Source organism: Anas platyrhynchos, chromosome 39 (assembly GCF_047663525.1).
Source record: "Anas platyrhynchos isolate ZD024472 breed Pekin duck chromosome 39, IASCAAS_PekinDuck_T2T, whole genome shotgun sequence".
NCBI classification, from domain to species: Eukaryota; Metazoa; Chordata; class Aves; order Anseriformes; family Anatidae; genus Anas; species Anas platyrhynchos.
Window position 1 is genome coordinate 2042200 of NC_092627.1, and position 15979 is coordinate 2058178.

The following is a 15979-nucleotide window of genomic DNA, read 5'->3' on the forward strand; positions in this document are numbered from 1 at the left end:
TAAGCAACCCAGACAGTAAATCAATATTCCAATTCTCAACCAGACAAAAGTTCAAAATACTGAAAGGGTGTCAGAAAGCTTCCAGGAATTTTAGTCCACACTGAAGGTATTGGCAGCCAGTGAGGACTGACAGCGTGAGTGTCTGCTTGACAAAGAAAGAACTAATCACGTGCGTCTACCATTTAAGTAACTTTCAAAGGGCAATCTGAATAAAGGAGGCAAAGGATTGAGCTTATAGGCTAACTACTGGTATACTGGTTCAAAATCCTCTGTGAAGAGAAGTTTGAGGTCTCTTACCTAAAGAGAAGGCTTAACAACCCTTCAAAATAAAGAGATTGACTTTGCAGTTTTTCACTTTCAGACTGAGATGAGAAAAGTAATTTAAAGAGTCTTAATTTTCTTTTATTGCTCAGAAGGCAGAGTTCACATAGACAAAAAAGATAAGGACTTTAACGCTTAGAGAAAGGGGCACTGAATTTGTAAATTAAGTCAATGCGGAAACCCTTTCTTTCTACACATTCAAAAAAAAAAAGTGACCATAAAGGACAAAGAACAGGATGAATGTGTTTTACAAATGCTAGAAACATACATGTATGTAACAAGATTGCTGTATTAGAAACATATGTTGAGGGAAAATTATGATTACATTGGAATGACAGAGACTTGGTTAATTCAAGGTATCAACTGGGAGATAAAATTACCAAGGTATAAAGTTTGCAGATGGGTGAGGTAAAACAAAAGTAATGAGGGAGGGAGTAATTTGCGTACAGGGAGAATACCGAATAAACAGCAATAAATGACACTAGGATTTTGGCTGACACAACAGGGACTATTGGAAGTAAACTGAAGAATGAGATATGGAAAAAGTTAGTCCTTGGACCTTGCCAGAGACTTTCAGGAGAGGATGAGAAAGCATATCAGGAAATGTTTTTACAGATGAAGGAAGTCTGTATTGAATCCAGCATAATGATCCAGTGGAGGAGTTCAATTACCTAGACATTTCCTAGGAAAATGTTAGTGGGAAAAACTACCAAGCAAGCATGATTATAAGACTAATACAGGATTGCTTCCTTACAGAATATGCTCAAAAGCCACTCAGGCCACAGGAAAAGGGTAATGTGGATATAGTGACTAGAAATAAACTAGACACGATGAATGCAATGAAAGCTGGGAGGAGTATTACAATAAACATATAGGGCAGTGCATGTGGTTGCAATGCCATTAAGACTGGGGGGGTAAGTTGCACGTGCATGTTAAATAAAATCAGACCCTTACTGAACGTTAAATAAATTAAAATTAGCCCAAAAGAATCAAGCTTCACCAAAGGAAATGCAGGGAAAGATCTGAGATATCTTTAAGAACACATTTTCAAAATACAAGTAATTCATCAGGGATGAAGCCAGAAAAAAAACCTGCAATTGTATCAGGGAAGTGTAGTGCTTTATCTAGTCCCGTTCACTGAACAATAGGAAAAGAAGCATCTTGTGGCCAGTAACACGTTTGAAACAGCATTCCCCATAAATTCCCCATGACCTGTGAGCCCATCTGTTTTGCTACTGGTGCTGGAAGAAAAATGTGAGTAGATGAGAAGGGACTGCAGATGAAAAGTAGAGACTAGGTGTGAAGAGAGAAACGATACATGTTTAAATAGTTTCTCTGACATGTCCCTGTTTGCAGTGAATGAGGTTCACAAATGACCTTGCTGCCACACACAGAGCCTAATAGCCAACCTCCACAGCACATTACAGGCAGGCACTCACACCAATGTGAGGAACCTAGATTCAAGACCATATTTTGGCAAACAGAGATTGGACTCAGGAAGCTATTTCTTAAAAAATAAATAAATTAATTAAATTAAATTAAATTAAAAAGTTCATTTTATAAAAAGTAATTGCATTTATTATTTGGAAGTTTACTTCCTTGTATGGCTCAGTTTTAGCCGCTCTCCAGTTTTCTACAATTGACAGTTGACAATTTGTACGACTGGCCATTGCATGGACTTTTAATAATAACAACAACTAATAACAACAACAAAGTATGTGTGAGTTTTATTGATCTAAAAGTCAGTTTCCATACAGTTTTATCCCTGCATCTGCCTCTGGATCTGTAGATTTTGCATGTCCAACTTTTAAGTCAAAGTTTGATATAAAATTCTGGTTCTCTAAGTAGCTTCTAAAGGTCTCAAGCTCATCACCAAGTTGATGATTAAACAGAAAAAGCAGTATGTAATCCTTTCCCTGAAAGGAACAGTATTTTAGGGGAAAAATAGCAAGGAGTAGATACATGCATAAACATCACAGGTCACAGTATGGCCAGCTGGATTGCTATGTCGCCTGACGTGTGGGTATGTGTACTCTGCCTTGCTTTTCTCCTTACACAGTGTGGTGATTTTACTCAGGTGGGCAGACAAGCTCCACCACAACCGCTCTCTCACTCCCCCTCCTCAAAGAGGAACAGGGAGAAAACACGAGCAAAAGGGCTCAAGGGTTGAGATAAGGACAGGGAGGACGCGCAGTAATTATTGTGACTGGTAAAACAGACTCAGCATAGGGGGACAGTAAGACTTACTGCCTATTCCTACGCAGCTAGAAAAGCGAGAAACAAAGGAAAGAAACCAAAAGCACCTATCCCCCCATCCACCCTCTTCCACCTCCTCCCCCCGAGTAGCGCAGGGGAGTGGGGGAATGGGGGTTTCGGTCAGTCTAGAGCGCTTCTCCACCGCTCCTTCTCAATCACTCTTGTCCCCTGTGCTGTGGGGTCCCTCCCACAGGATGCAGGCCTTGCTGAACTGACCTGGCGTGGGCTTCCCACAGGCAGCAGCTCTTCCAGAACTGCTCCCACATGGCTTCATACCATGGGGTCCATCCCTCAGGAGCAGACTGCTCCAGCACAGGTCCCCCACGGGCAGCAGCTCCTACCAGGTCACCTGCTCCTGCGTGGGCTCCTCCACGGGCTGCAGCGTGGAACCCTGCTCCACCGTGGTACTCCATGGGCTGCAGGGGGACAGCCTGCTTCACCATGGGCCTCACCACAGGCCGCAGGGGAACTTGTGCTGTGTGCCTGGAGCACCTCTCCCCCTCCTTCCTCACTGACTTTGGCGCCTGCAAGGCTGTTCCTCACTCCTCTCACTCTCCCAGCTGCTGTGTGGCGCAGTGTTGTGGTTTTTTTTTTTCCTAAATCTGCTCTCACAGAGGCGCAAAACAACATCACTTACTGGCTCAGCTCTGGCCAGCAGTGGGGCCCTTGCCAAACATGGGGCAGCTTCTAGATCCTTCTCACAGAAGCCACGCCTGTGGCCCCCTAACACCAAAACCTTGCCACGTAAACCCATGACACGGCAAGAGGCTCAGACTTTCTCTGCCTGCAACTACTCAAGAAATGAGAGTATCAGTAGCTTTCTCACACCAAGACAATTAGAACAAACGCTGAGGTTTGAAAGCCTATGGTTCTAAGGATTGAAGCCTATTTTTAACATTTTAGATGTTGCTTGGCATTCATAGAGCAGTGTTCAATGGTAGGCCTCACAGCTGGTTTCCTCTGGATTTCCGATAAGCCAACAAATTCCTCCTTCCGTTGATAGTAGTCTCACCCTAGTATACAACAGTCTTGTAGTAGCAAGTCCTGGTCCCTGCCAAATAATTATCAGTACAGGAAAGATCTGAGAAACGTTCTATATGGATACTGTCAGTAGATGTTTGCAACGATTTTAAAAAATCTGAACAGAAACATTGAAGATCATACCCATGCAGGGAATGTGATTAGATCCTGTTTCAAGCATCTTAGCACTGAGACAAAACATCAGGGAAAAAAACAAAAACAAACAAACAAAAAAACAACTTTCAGATTTGTTTTTGAGAGTCTGAATAACACATTATCTCTTCTCATTTTATTGCTTATTAGACAGTATTGCCATTCACATATTTTTCTCCAACAATGAGTAACTCAAATGGCAAAAAGGTTGGAAAATAGTTCTGAAAAACACCAGTTTAATCAGGGATAGTTCACCAGTCTTGAGCCTGAAAAATGCCACGTCTCCAAATCCAGTCTTTCTTTTTTCTTTGAGTCTTGCTCCTGGCAAGAGGGATCTGGTGCAGAGAGACAGTTCTGCCCAGGAGCAGCTCCACTGCACAGCACAGCAGGGTTGGGGGCTCTGACCGCAGCTGGCACAAAGAGAGGAGAGAAGGAGAGAGGACTTGGAGGCAGTTGGGAGTGGGTGGATGCTGAGAGCTGCCTGCAGGAGAAATCTGCACAGCCCTTGACAAGGTAAATGTCTGGCTGCAGGGCCATGCAGCTGCAGGTCCTGGAAGTGTCTCCTCCTGGGTCTTGTTTCTGGGAGGGCAGTGGGCAATGCAGTAGGCTTTGAGACTGCTGCTGGATTGCACTGTGAGGTGAGGACGTCTGGCAGAAAGTCCATGGAGAGCCATAACCCAGCTTCCCCTGGACAGCCAGGAGCCAAGTGCTAAGCCTCCTCCAGACACTGAAGGGATGGAGCTGGGATGCTGGGACAGTCCAGCTTATGAATATTCATGTTTGTCCATGGGGTGTTCTCCTGGTCTTCAGGCTGCTCTCCAGCAGGATGCAGCTCTCTCTTGGCATCCTTGTGTTCTCCAGGTGCCACAAGGAGAAGACACCTCTGCCCTAAGGCCATGTCCTTGCTGCTGACTGGCTGTCTGTGGGCAGCTGGAGTGACGCCTCTGTAGCCCTAGCAAAGAGGGAGAAGCTGAGATCCTGCTCATGCACTTGCAGACAAGGTGAGGATTCTGTCCATCTGCAGTGGGACTGGGGCTTCTCTGCTTTAAGCTCTCTACATATTGGGAAACAGTAGTGTGCTTGTTGTACTCAGCATAAGAAAATCAGCCTTGCTCTATACTGGAGGGAGGTGTTCTTTGCAACAACACTGCGAAGTTCATGGATCTTATAAATGGACTGAACTTCAGTTTCCCCCTTTTTCCTGCTTCCTGAATGCTTCACAGCAGGAAGGACTCCTCTGGAGCCCACAGGAATCCCCGCTCCCAGTGTCAGCCTCAGAAAGAATCATCCGGGACTCAAGCGGTAGAGCTGCAGAAAGATTCTCCTGCAAACAGAGAGGCTTGGGATGAGAGTGCTCTAAGACTTTCAAAATGTTTTCCTCAGAGAAGTCTCTTCTAACTTTATTCTGCCTTCTCTTTTTCAACAGACAACTGTGTTCAATGTCAGAAAATGCCCAACAGCAGCTCTGTGAGCGAGTTCCTCCTGCTGCCATTCGCAGACACGCGTGAGCTGCAGCTCCTGCACTTTGCGCTCTTCCTGGGCATCTACCTGGCTGCCCTCCTGGGCAACGGCCTCATCCTCAGCGCTGTAGCCTGCGACCACCGCCTCCACACCCCCATGTACTTCTTCCTCCTCAACCTCGCCCTCCTCGACCTGGGATGCATCTCCACCACTGTCCCCAAAGCCATGGCCAATTCCCTCTGGGACACCAGGACCATCTCCTATCAAGGCTGTGCTGCACAAGTTCTCTTTTTCGTCTTCTTCTTTGGTTCAGAGTTTTCAATTCTCACTGTCATGGCCTATGACCGCTATGTTGCCATCTGCAAGCCCCTGCACTATGGGAGCCTCCTGGGCAGCAGAGCTTGTGCCACCATGGCAGCAGCTGCCTGGGGCAGTGACTTTCTCCAAGCTGTCCTGCACATGGCCAACACATTTTCCCTGCCGCTCTGCCATGGCAATGCTGTGGAGCAGTTCTTCTGTGAAATCCCCCAGATCCTCAAGCTCTCCTGCTCAGATGCCTACCTCAGGGAATTTGAGCTACTTGTTTTCAGTTTTTCCTTAGTCTTTGGTTCTTTTGTTTTCATTGTTATTTCCTATGTGCAGATCTTCAGGGTGGTGCTGAGGATGCCCTCTGAGCAGGGCTGGCACAAAGCCTTTTCCACATGCCTCCCTCACCTGGCCGTGGTCTCCCTGTTTGTTAGCACTGTCATGGTTGCCTACTTGAAGCCCCCCTCCATCTCTTCGCCATGCCTTGACCTGGTGGTATCCGTTCTGTACTCAGTGGTGCCTCCAGCAGTGAACCCACTCATCTACAGCATGAGGAACCAGGAGCTCAAGGATGCCTTGAGGAAACTGATGAACTAATATTTTTAAAAAAAAAAAAAAAAAGCCTATTGTCTTCTGCATATGACTCAGAATGCATTGCAGGAACAAGGTTTTCTTTTTAATAATTTTTCATACTCTGGAGAGTGCCATCACAAGCTCAGAGGTGTGGGTAGTAAGTTCAGCAATGGCTGGCCAGGCCATTGCTCATTGCTTCTTGAGGGATAAGATTTCCCAGAAGAGCAGGGCCTGCTGTATGTGCATGGGAGACATTGAAAGAGAAACCCAATGCTGGTGCTGGCAGGCACGTCATATGTGTGTGGAGAGATGAACACGAAGGAGCACAAAGGCCATCCGCTATTCCTAGAAGTCTCATGAAGGCCAGCTGGGCAGATAGCGTCACAAGGCCAAGTAACGTCCCCTGGGAAGCCACCTGAAGGCAGCTCTGGGACGTTCCTCCTTGAACCGAGGTCTCTGTGCCCATTCCTCATGTCCTGGGGTATCTCAGAGGAGGGCAGAGCAGGGCGAGGCACCCCACAGCTGAGGTGTCTCCCAGCCTCTGGCAGTGACTGCAGGAGCTCTCTCTAAAGGCATGTGTGTATGAGGTCTGCTCAGATGTGGACACCTCACACAGCCCTGCCATTGCCCTGTGTGATTCCAGGAACAACCCCCAGTGTCCCTGTGAGATTCCTGGAACCCCTTTTGCATAGGTTCATTGCAGATGCCCCTCTCTGTTATGTCACACTACCCCGCCTTTCTCGACCGGGCTGTCAGGCATTTGGATCAGCAAGATTTCTGGGGACTTGAAAAATGTGGGCATCAAACGCATCTTCAGGAAGGGCAAGAAAAAGGATTGGCAGAACTGCAATTGTCACCTCTAACCCTGGGAATGTGATAGGGAAAGTCCTGCCACAGCCTTCTTCAGGCAGTTGGAGGAACCAAAGGAACTGCTGAAACAGAAGGGGAGGGGAAAGAAGGGAACGAGGTGAACCTGCACTTTAGCAAGGCCTTTGCCATGGTTTCCTGGGGTTCCCTTTAGCCACACTGGTGATATTTGGACTGAAAAAGGGGATGATGTTTTTGGGGGCAAGGTGTCAGTGGTACAAAGTCCTCCTTTCAGCCAGTTACCAGCAGCATCCCTCAGTGATGGGCACTTGGGCCAACACTGTTGACACTCTTTGTTATCTCCCTTCATGATGGCATGGAGCGTATTTCTCAATCTCAGTCTTTTAAACATGCATTAATCTTTAATGCAATGACTCTCCCTCAGAGTGCTCTTCAAGGACAGAAGAAATGGAGGAGAAAAAAAAAAAAAAAAAGGAAAAAAAGAAAGAAGCATTAGAATTGTTGGGAAATGTGTTTTGGTAAATGTGTGTTTATGTAAAATGTATTTTCCTAAATGTTTGCATAAAACTATTGTTCAAGAAAGCATAATTTGATTTATTGCACTTCTCCATGGTGTTGTCAATGGAAAACTGTGTAAATAAATAATGAACATTCATAGAAAAAAAAAAAAAGCTGGTGATGCTGGCAAGGGAGATTATTTCAGCTATTACTTAGAATCCTTTTTTGCACAGCTTTGAACTGTTTCTTCAATCTATTTTCATGGCTGGTTTCAGTTTTCCAGTCAGAGGTGGACACTGCCTCCAAGATTTCCTTGGATAGCCGAGGGACCCAGGTGGGAAAAGTGACACAGGACCTAGGGGAGCCCTTCTGGAGCACAAGCTGGGGGGCACGAACTGGGGCTGGGCCCCTCAGGGGCTGTGCAGGGCTGCTACGCATGCTGTGCAGGGCCTGCCTACAGCATGCTGTGTCCTTCCATCCCACTAAGATGTCACTTCTGTCTCAGAAACTGACCGTCCCCATGCAGGGAGACAGCATCTTGCAGGTCATGGCAATGTTTGAAAAGCTGCCCCAAACACAAGGACATATCTGGGGAGGTCAGGAGGCAAGATATCAAAAACTGCTCCAGACCATGGGGTCCATCCCTCAGGAGCAAACTGCTCCAACCTGGGTCCCCCACGGGCAGCAGCTCCTGCCAGGTCACCTGGTCCTGCGTGGGCTCCTCTCCACGGGTTACAGGTCTGGCCTGGAATCTGCTCTGGCAGGGGTCCTCCACAAACTACAACCTCTGTCAGTGCAGGTCCACCTGCTCCACCATGGTCTCCTCTACAGGTTGAAGGGGGACAGCCTGCTTCACCATGGTCCTCATCACAGGCCGCAGGGGACTTCTGCTCCGGGACATGGAGCACGTCTCCCCCTCCTTCATAACTGATCTTAGCACCTGCAAGGCTATTTCTCACTCCTCTCTTTCTCCCAGCTGCTGTTCTACAGCAGCTTTTTTTTTTTTTTTTTGCCTTTTTTTTTTTTCTTCTGTTTAAATATGCTCTCACAGAGGTGCAAAGAATGTCGCTTATTGGCCCAGTTCTGGCCAGCAGTGGGGCCCTTATCTAACGTGGGGCAGCTTCTGGATTCTTCTCACCAAGGCCACCTCTATGGCCCCCCACTACCAAAACCATGCCACGTAAACCCACTCCATGCAGTCACACGGCATTCAAAGATGAATGTGAGGGGCCATGGATTTGATCTGCTTGTAGGCGACAAGGAGGAGATGAGAGGAAATGCTCTGATGACCTCAACTCTGCCTCAGGATCTCCTGCCCCAGCAGGAGGAATGTGACTGTGGCAGGGACTGTGAGGTCACTTCTGCCTCTGCAGTTGATAGGGCAACAGCAGCAACATGTCACAGAAAGGGCCTACGAGGTCACTTCTGAGTGACTTTGGCTATCCTCCAGTCTTCAGGCACCTCACCCATTCTCCAGGACCTTTCAAAGATGATAGAGAGCGGTTCGGCGATCACATCTGCCAGCTCCCTTAGCACACGCAGATGCATCCCATCGGGACCCAGGGATTTGTGTGTGTTGAGCCCACACAGACGCTCCCGAACCACTCCCACGTCCACCAGGGGGGAGCCCTCCATTTCCCAGACCCTTTGTCCTATTGCCAGGGGCGAGGAGTCCCGGGGGAGTGTCCTTGAAGCAAAGACTGACGCAAAGAAAGCATTCAGTATCTCTGCCTTCTCAACGTCTCCCTTGACCAGGAAACCCCCCTCATTCAGCAAGGGACCCACATTATCCCTAGTCTTCCTCTTGCCGTTTACATACTTGAAAAACCCTTCTTATTATCCTTTATCTCTTTCGCAAGCCTCATCTCTAGGTGGGCTTTAGCCTTCCTGGTCGCATCCCTGCAGGCCCTGACAACACATCTATACTCCTCCCAAGAGGACAGGCCCTTTTTCCACATTTCACAGACCATCCTCTTCCATTTGATCTTATTGATGAGCTCCTTGCTCATCCACACAGGTTTCCTGCCCCCCTTCCCCGATTTCCTGTTCCTTGGGATGCACCGATCCTGAGCATGGAAGAAGTGCTGCTTAAATGTAGCCCAGCTCTCACAAGCACCCTTGCTTTCGAGCAGCCTATCCTATGAGATACTCCCAAGCAGGTCCCGGAAGAGGTCAAAGTTGGCTCTTCGAAAGTCCAAGGTAGCAATCCTGCTTTCAGCCTTACTTTCTTTGCCTAGTTGCATGTGTGTTGAGGGATTTCTTGGAACAGCAAAAATCCCATGGCTTGCTGTAGCTGAGCAAACCAAGCTACCAGGGCAACTATGAGAAGTTCCCATGACAGTGTTCCCACAGCGCCAAACTCAGAAAATACTGTTACCAGCAGCTGGCCTCAAGGACAAGGTCTACGTGACCGTTAATCACAAAGGGGGTTGTTTTCCTGACTGCTAATCAAAAGGGGGGTTCTTTTCTTGCAGGTGGGGTTGTTTTCTTCTAGTTGTTTGTCTGAGTGCTTTTGACCAATAATCTTGTGTGAAACATTGTCCGCCCCTGTAAAGTTCACTATAAAAGTTGTGCTAATCGGGCAATAAAAGGGAGCAGCACGATCTGACTCTGCTGGTGTCTGTCGTGCTTTCGCCCGTGCTTCCTGCAACATATGGGGGGTGGGGGGGCATTTTGGGGTCTCAAAATATGAGGGGGGGGGGTCATGAAACATATGGGGGGGGCACAGATGGGGGGGCTCCTGTAGGTTATGGGGGGGCGTTTTGGGGGGTCCTGGAACGGGGGGGGGGGGCAGGTAGGGTATTCGGGGGGGGCAGATTGGGGGGGGTCCCAGCTGGGGGGGGGGGCATTTGGGGTAGGGTAAGGGGGGCGAGTCCTAAACCGGGGGGGGGGGGAGACAGAGTTTGGAGGGGGGGGGCACTACCGATTGGGGGGGGGTCCAAATTTTTGGGGGGAAGTCAGATTCTTATGGGGGGGTGTCCAATTTTTTATGAGGGGGGTCCAATTTCTTTTTAGGGGGTCCAATTTTTTTTGGGGGGGGTCCAATTTTGGGGGGGTGGGGCCCGGGGGGGGTCCGGGCCGGCGGCCGCAGCGCAGGACCGTGATACAGCAGCGGCGGCGGCGGGGGGGTGCCCGAGGGGGGGGCGCGGAGGGACGGCGGCAGAGGGCCGCCCCTCCCCCCAACCGGGACCCGTCCCTGCTCCCGCACGCCCCCCCTCCCGCCGCCACTGCCGCCGTGGAGCCGACCCCATACCCTAAACCCCAAACCCCAAACCCCGCCCCCACCGCCGAAGCCCCGCCCTCTACTTCTAAAGCCCCGCCTCCCCCCTCCCTCCCTGCCGGCCGTTACCCGGCGGGCGCGGCCACGTGACCCCCCGCGCGCCTCCCTACTGGCCGGCGCCCCGGGGCGGCGCGCGGCGATTGGTGGAGGCGGCGCCCAATGGGAGCGCGGGGCGGGCGCGGTTTGAGTGTGCGCGCCGCAATGGCGGCGAGGCCCGGCGGCGGCGGCGGCGCCCGCCCGGTACCGGCCACGGCGGCGGCTGCGTCACTTCCGGCCGCCTCCCGGTTACCGGTGCGCAAGGCCCACGCCAAGCGCGCGGCGGCCGCGCCTGAGCCGGAGGCTCCCGAACAGTTTGGGCCCCGCTCCCGTTCCCGTTCCCGGTGCCGGTTCCGGTCTCGGTCTCGGTCTCACCCTCCCGTTCTCCCGTAGAAACGGCGCCGCTCCGGGCCCCGAGCGGGCTGGGCTCCCAGCAGCCGCGCCCCGTTGCGGGCTATCAGCGTCCCGACGGCACCAGGCCCAGGTAGGGCGGCACCGGGGGGGTCCCGGTTGTACCGGGGGGGTCCCGGTTCCACCGTTCGGTCGCGGTGACCCCCCCGTGCCCCCCCCAGGCCGGGAAAAAGGCCCCGGGGGCGGCTTCGGGATCGGCAGCGCCGCCTCCGGTACCGGGGGTGCGGCGGCGGGCGGCGGGGGACCCGAGGGGGCAGCTGGCGGAGCTGCGGGAGAAGATAAGGGGCCTGGAGGATGACAACCGGCAGCTCCGGGAGCAGCTGCAGCACAGCCGGGCCCGGGAGGAGGAGCTGGGCAGACAAGTGAGGTGAGAGCCCCGGTAACACCCCCCCCCCGCTACCGGTTTGCACCCTCCCGGTAACCGGGGACCCCTCCCCTGACCCCTCTGGTACCCAGAGACCCCCCTCCAGTAACGGGGGACCCGTTTCCTTCCTCCTCCGGTATCGGGGACCCCCCTCTGGGTACGGAAGACCCCTCCCCTTCCCCCTCCGGTACCCGGGGACCCCTGTCCGGTACCGGAGACCCCCCCCTCCGGTAACGGCACCCCCCTGGTGCCTCCCAGCTCTCTGCGCACGGAGCTGCAGCAGTGCCAGGAGGAGCGGTCCCGGTGGCAGCGGGAGGCGGAGGCGCAGGCGGCCGAGCGGCAGCGGCTGGCGGCTGAGCTCCAGGAGCGGCACCGGCAGCTGGAGGAGCTCCGGGAGGCGGCGCGGGACCGGGAGGAGCAGCTGGGGGCCGCCCAGGTGGGTACGAGGCTGATTTCCCCCCCCCCCACGGGGCAAAACCAGCAAAACGCGGGATTCTGCCCCAAAATGGGCTGCGAGGAGCGCAGCTGGAGATGCTTCAGGGGGCTTTTTACCCGATTTCGGGGTGTTTTGCCGGATTTTTCCCCAGTTGTTGTCTTCTCCCAAATTATTCCCCGTACCCCCCTAAATTATTATCTTAGGCTCCCCTGATTATTGGGGTCTTCCCCCCCAACCCTTCCTGATATTGGGGCATTTCCTCCAGATTTTGGGGGCTCTTCCCCGAATTCTGCTTGGCTTTTCCCGCAAACTTTGGGGGAGTTTCCACCAATTCTGTGTGTTTCCCAACCAAATCTTGGTGGGTTTCCCCTCCCCCTGTATTCTGGATGGTTTTTCCCCATGTTTTTTGGGGGGCTCTTCCCGAAGATTTTATAGGTTATTTCCCCAAATTCTTGGTGCTTTTTCTACAAGCTCTTCGCGGACGGGGTACCCAAGTTCTGTGCGTTTTTTCCCTAAAGTTTTGAATTTTTACATCCAATTCTGGGCGCCCCCGTCTTGGCCGACGGCGTTGGGCGCCTCTTGGCCAACGGGGTCGGGCCTTTCCCCCCCCCCAGGCGGAGCTGCGGGCGCTGGCGGGGGCGCAGGAGGAGCATTTGCACGCGCTGGAGATGGAGCGACGCCGCCTGCACAACCAGCTGCAGGAGCTCAAGGTGCACCGGGGGGGCTGACACTGAAAATATCAATAATAATTTAAAAACCAGGATTCACTTCGGGGGATTTTTCACCCCAAGATGTAAAAAATAATAAAAATAATAAATAATAGTAATAACATTAGTATTTCATGTTTTGTTTTTGTCAAAATTGAAAAAAAATGTTTTTTTTTTTTTTGCTCAAACTTTTCTTAAAATAACATTCCTGTTTTTTCCTCAAAGTTAAAAAATATCATTTATTCTTTTTTCTCGAAATTGAAAAACAAAACCTTTTTTAGTTTGCTCAAATAAAAAATCATCTCTCTTTTTCTGATTTTTACTGAAATTTTAAAAAGTCAAAAGAACACTTCTTTTATTTCTCAAAATTTAAAATAGAATAACTCATTTCATTTTTTGAGCTTTTTTGCTCAGAGTTTAACAAATACATATGTTTTTGCCCCAAATTTTTTTAAAAATACAAAAACAAATCATTTTTTTGCTCAGTTAAAAAAAAAAACACTTAATTTTCCCTCAAATTAAAAAAAAATATATAAAATGCTTAGTTTTTCTTGCTCAAAATTAAAAAAATACATAGTTTCTTTTAGGTTTTGCCCCAAATCTATAAACAACAGAATGGTCATGGTTCGTTTCTGTTTTTTTGTTCAAAATTTTAAGAGTATATAAGAATATAAATATTTAACTCTGAAAGTTTTTCTTATATATCCATACTTAAATACAGAAAAATACAGAAAAATAATCTGTCTGACAAGTGGCAGTTGGGCAGGGCTCAGGGCTGTGGCAATTGGGGCCACGTCAGGTCACCATTGGGATCCCCCAAGGCTCCGTTTTAGGGCCAGTCCTCTTCAAGTCCTCGATATTCGACAAAATACCTTTTTTTCCCTTTTTTTTTTCCCCCTCCCCAGGGGAACATCCGCGTCTTCTGCTGTGTGCGCCAACATTTCCCCCCAAAGACCCCTATTTCCCTCCCATTTCCCCCACAAGTGCCCCCATTCCCTCCAATTTCTTCCCTATTTCCCCCCCCAAGAAGCGCTGTTTCCCCCCATTTTCCCCATAAATGCCCGTTTCTTCCCATTCTCCCCAAAAGTGCCCGTTTGCCCCAGTTTCCACCCCAAAGGCCCCCAAAGTGCCCCGTTAGCCCCACCAAATGCCCCCATTTCCCCCCAAAGACCCCCATTTCCCCCCAAAGACCCCCATTTCCCCCCAGTTTCCACCCCAAATACCCCCGTTTGCCCCTGAACTCCCCCCAGTGACCCTTATTTTCCCCCAAAAGACCCCTTTTTCCCCCCATTTGCCCTATAACCCCCCCCCGTCCCCCCCCAGTCGGCCCTGGATGGGTACCCCGTCTGCATCTTCGCCTACGGGCAGACGGGCAGCGGCAAAACCTACACCATGGAGGGGCCGGGGGGCGCCGACCCCACAAGTTGGGGGGTGATCCCCCGCGCCGTGCGGCACCTCTTCGGGGGCGCCCGCCAGCTGGAGCACAAAGGGTGGCAGGTGGGGGCTGAGGCACCGAGTTTTGGGGGATTTGGGGGCTTTTGGGGGGCTTTTGGGGCTTTTTTGGGGGGAGTTAGGGGTTTTGGGGGCTTCTTTGGGGGGCGTTTAGGGCTTTTGGGGGCTTCTTTGGGGGTGTTAGCGCTTTTGGGGGGCTTAGGGCTTTTGGGGACTTCTTATGGGGGCGTTTAGGGCTTTTGGGGGCTTCTTTGGGTGTGTTAGTGCTTTTGGGAGGGGCTTAGGGTTTTTGGGGGCTTTGGGGTTTTTTTTGGGGGGTGTTAGGGCTTTTTGGTGGCTAATTTAGGGCTTTTTTGGGGGGTTAGGGCTTTTGGGGGGACTTTTGGGGAGACTTTTTGGGGAGTTATGGCTTTTGGGAGCTTTTTTGGGGGGATTAGGTCTTTTAGGGGCTTTTTTGAGGGGATTTTGGGACTTTTGGGGGTTTAAGGCATTTGGGAGGGTTTAGGACTTCTTGGGGTGCTTTTTTTTGGGGGGGTTACAGCTTTTGGGGGGCTAGTTTAGGGCTTTGGGGAGATTTTTTTGGGGGGAATTAAGTCTTTTAGGGGCTTTTTTGAGGGGGTTTTGAGCTTTTGGGGGCTTCTTTTGGGGGATTTAAGGCATTTGGGGGGGTTAGGGCTTCTTGGGGTGCTTTTGGGGGGATTAGGGCTTATGGGGGCTTTTTTGGGGCTTTTTTGGGGGTAGGTCTTTTGGGGGCTAATTTAGGGCTTTTTTTGAGGGGGTAGGGCTTTCTTGGGGGAGTAGGGCTTTTGGGGTGGGGGGGTTAGGGTGGGTTTTTGGGGGAATTTCTTTAGCTTTGGGGACTTTGGGTCTGCTCTTTTGGGGGCTCTTTGGGGTTCTTTATAGGGTTTGGAGGCTTTTGGTGGTTCTTTAGGCCCCTTTTTGGGGGGATTTTGCGCCCCCCTGACCCCCCCAAAGTACAGTTTCAGCGCCAGTTTCCTGGAGATCTACAACGAGGCACTGCGGGACCTGCTGGGGGGGGACAAGGGGGGTGAGCTGGAGGTCAGCTGTGGTGAACAAGCGATAAAAGAGTTAGTTAAATATATTTTAAATTAAATATATGTTCCTTGGAAGTACAAGAATAGCATTCAGGTTAAATCAGGTCTCCTTGGTGTAAAAATAAAGTGAAAAACCTTCCAGCCGGTAAGGGAACATAGAAGACCCTACATGCAATGTGTTTAGATGCAAAATTAAACTCCAGAGCACAACAACTGAAAAGGATGATTTTATATATATAAATATTTACAGACACTATTTATGACTTTATATTTGCACAGATATTTACTTTCATTTATCTCCTCTTTGCCCTTGATCCAGATTTGAAGTGTAGTGAAAACCTGTAGCAACCCCCCACAACAGCGGAAAGAGGCCAAAAAGCAGCAAAATTGGGGCAGTTTGGTGGCAATTGTGGGTTTTAAGTGGTAATTCGGTGAGGAAAGCCCACGTAACTACTTACTATCAGGCTTCAAATAAAATTTGGCAATATAAATGACAATAATATGAGTGAAATTTTGCCATTCCCCTCACAGAAGGGTGAAGGAAGGGGTGATGTTGTACAGTGCCTCATAGTTAGGGGACCAAACGTTAACAAAAACTGTAATAAACTCTTTATTTTTAATTTGTTTTAATAACTTAATACTTTAATAACTCTCTTAAGCTATTTGTCTTTTTATTTTACTCTGGTGAACTATTAGCTCTATGAAAAAATAGTTGTGAGGATGATGATGAACTTCTGGGTTTTGAGCCTGTATCTTCCTGGAGTATTTTACACTTTTATAATTAACTGGCAAAAAAAAGTCTCAAAGCATTAATTTATTGTT

At 50.0% G+C, this 15979-nt stretch overlaps 1 protein-coding gene and 2 long non-coding RNA genes across 3 annotated transcripts in view; 2 read left to right on the top strand and 1 right to left on the bottom strand.

The window, feature by feature from the left end:
* The window catches only part of LOC140001195 (carboxy-terminal kinesin 2-like), a 60381-nt gene extending 44444 nt beyond the window's left edge, over positions 1-15937 (top strand). The window contains exons 2-3 of the mRNA XM_072032368.1: positions 13974-14147; positions 15477-15937. Of these exons, the coding sequence (XP_071888469.1) occupies positions 13974-14147; positions 15477-15482 (180 nt within the window). The 3' untranslated portion in view covers positions 15483-15937. The remainder of the gene's footprint in view (positions 1-13973; positions 14148-15476) is intronic.
* On the bottom strand, positions 3872-10068 carry LOC140001196 (uncharacterized). The gene is made up of 2 exons (XR_011806315.1): positions 8120-10068; positions 3872-7348 (listed from the first exon to the last, which is right to left on the bottom strand). It is a non-coding gene; the product is annotated as an uncharacterized lncRNA (long non-coding RNA).
* LOC140001197 (uncharacterized) lies at positions 4126-5309 on the top strand. Its single transcript, XR_011806316.1, has 3 exons — positions 4126-4263; positions 4612-4751; positions 5177-5309. It is a non-coding gene; the product is annotated as an uncharacterized lncRNA (long non-coding RNA).
* Positions 15938-15979: the final 42 nt, after the last annotated feature.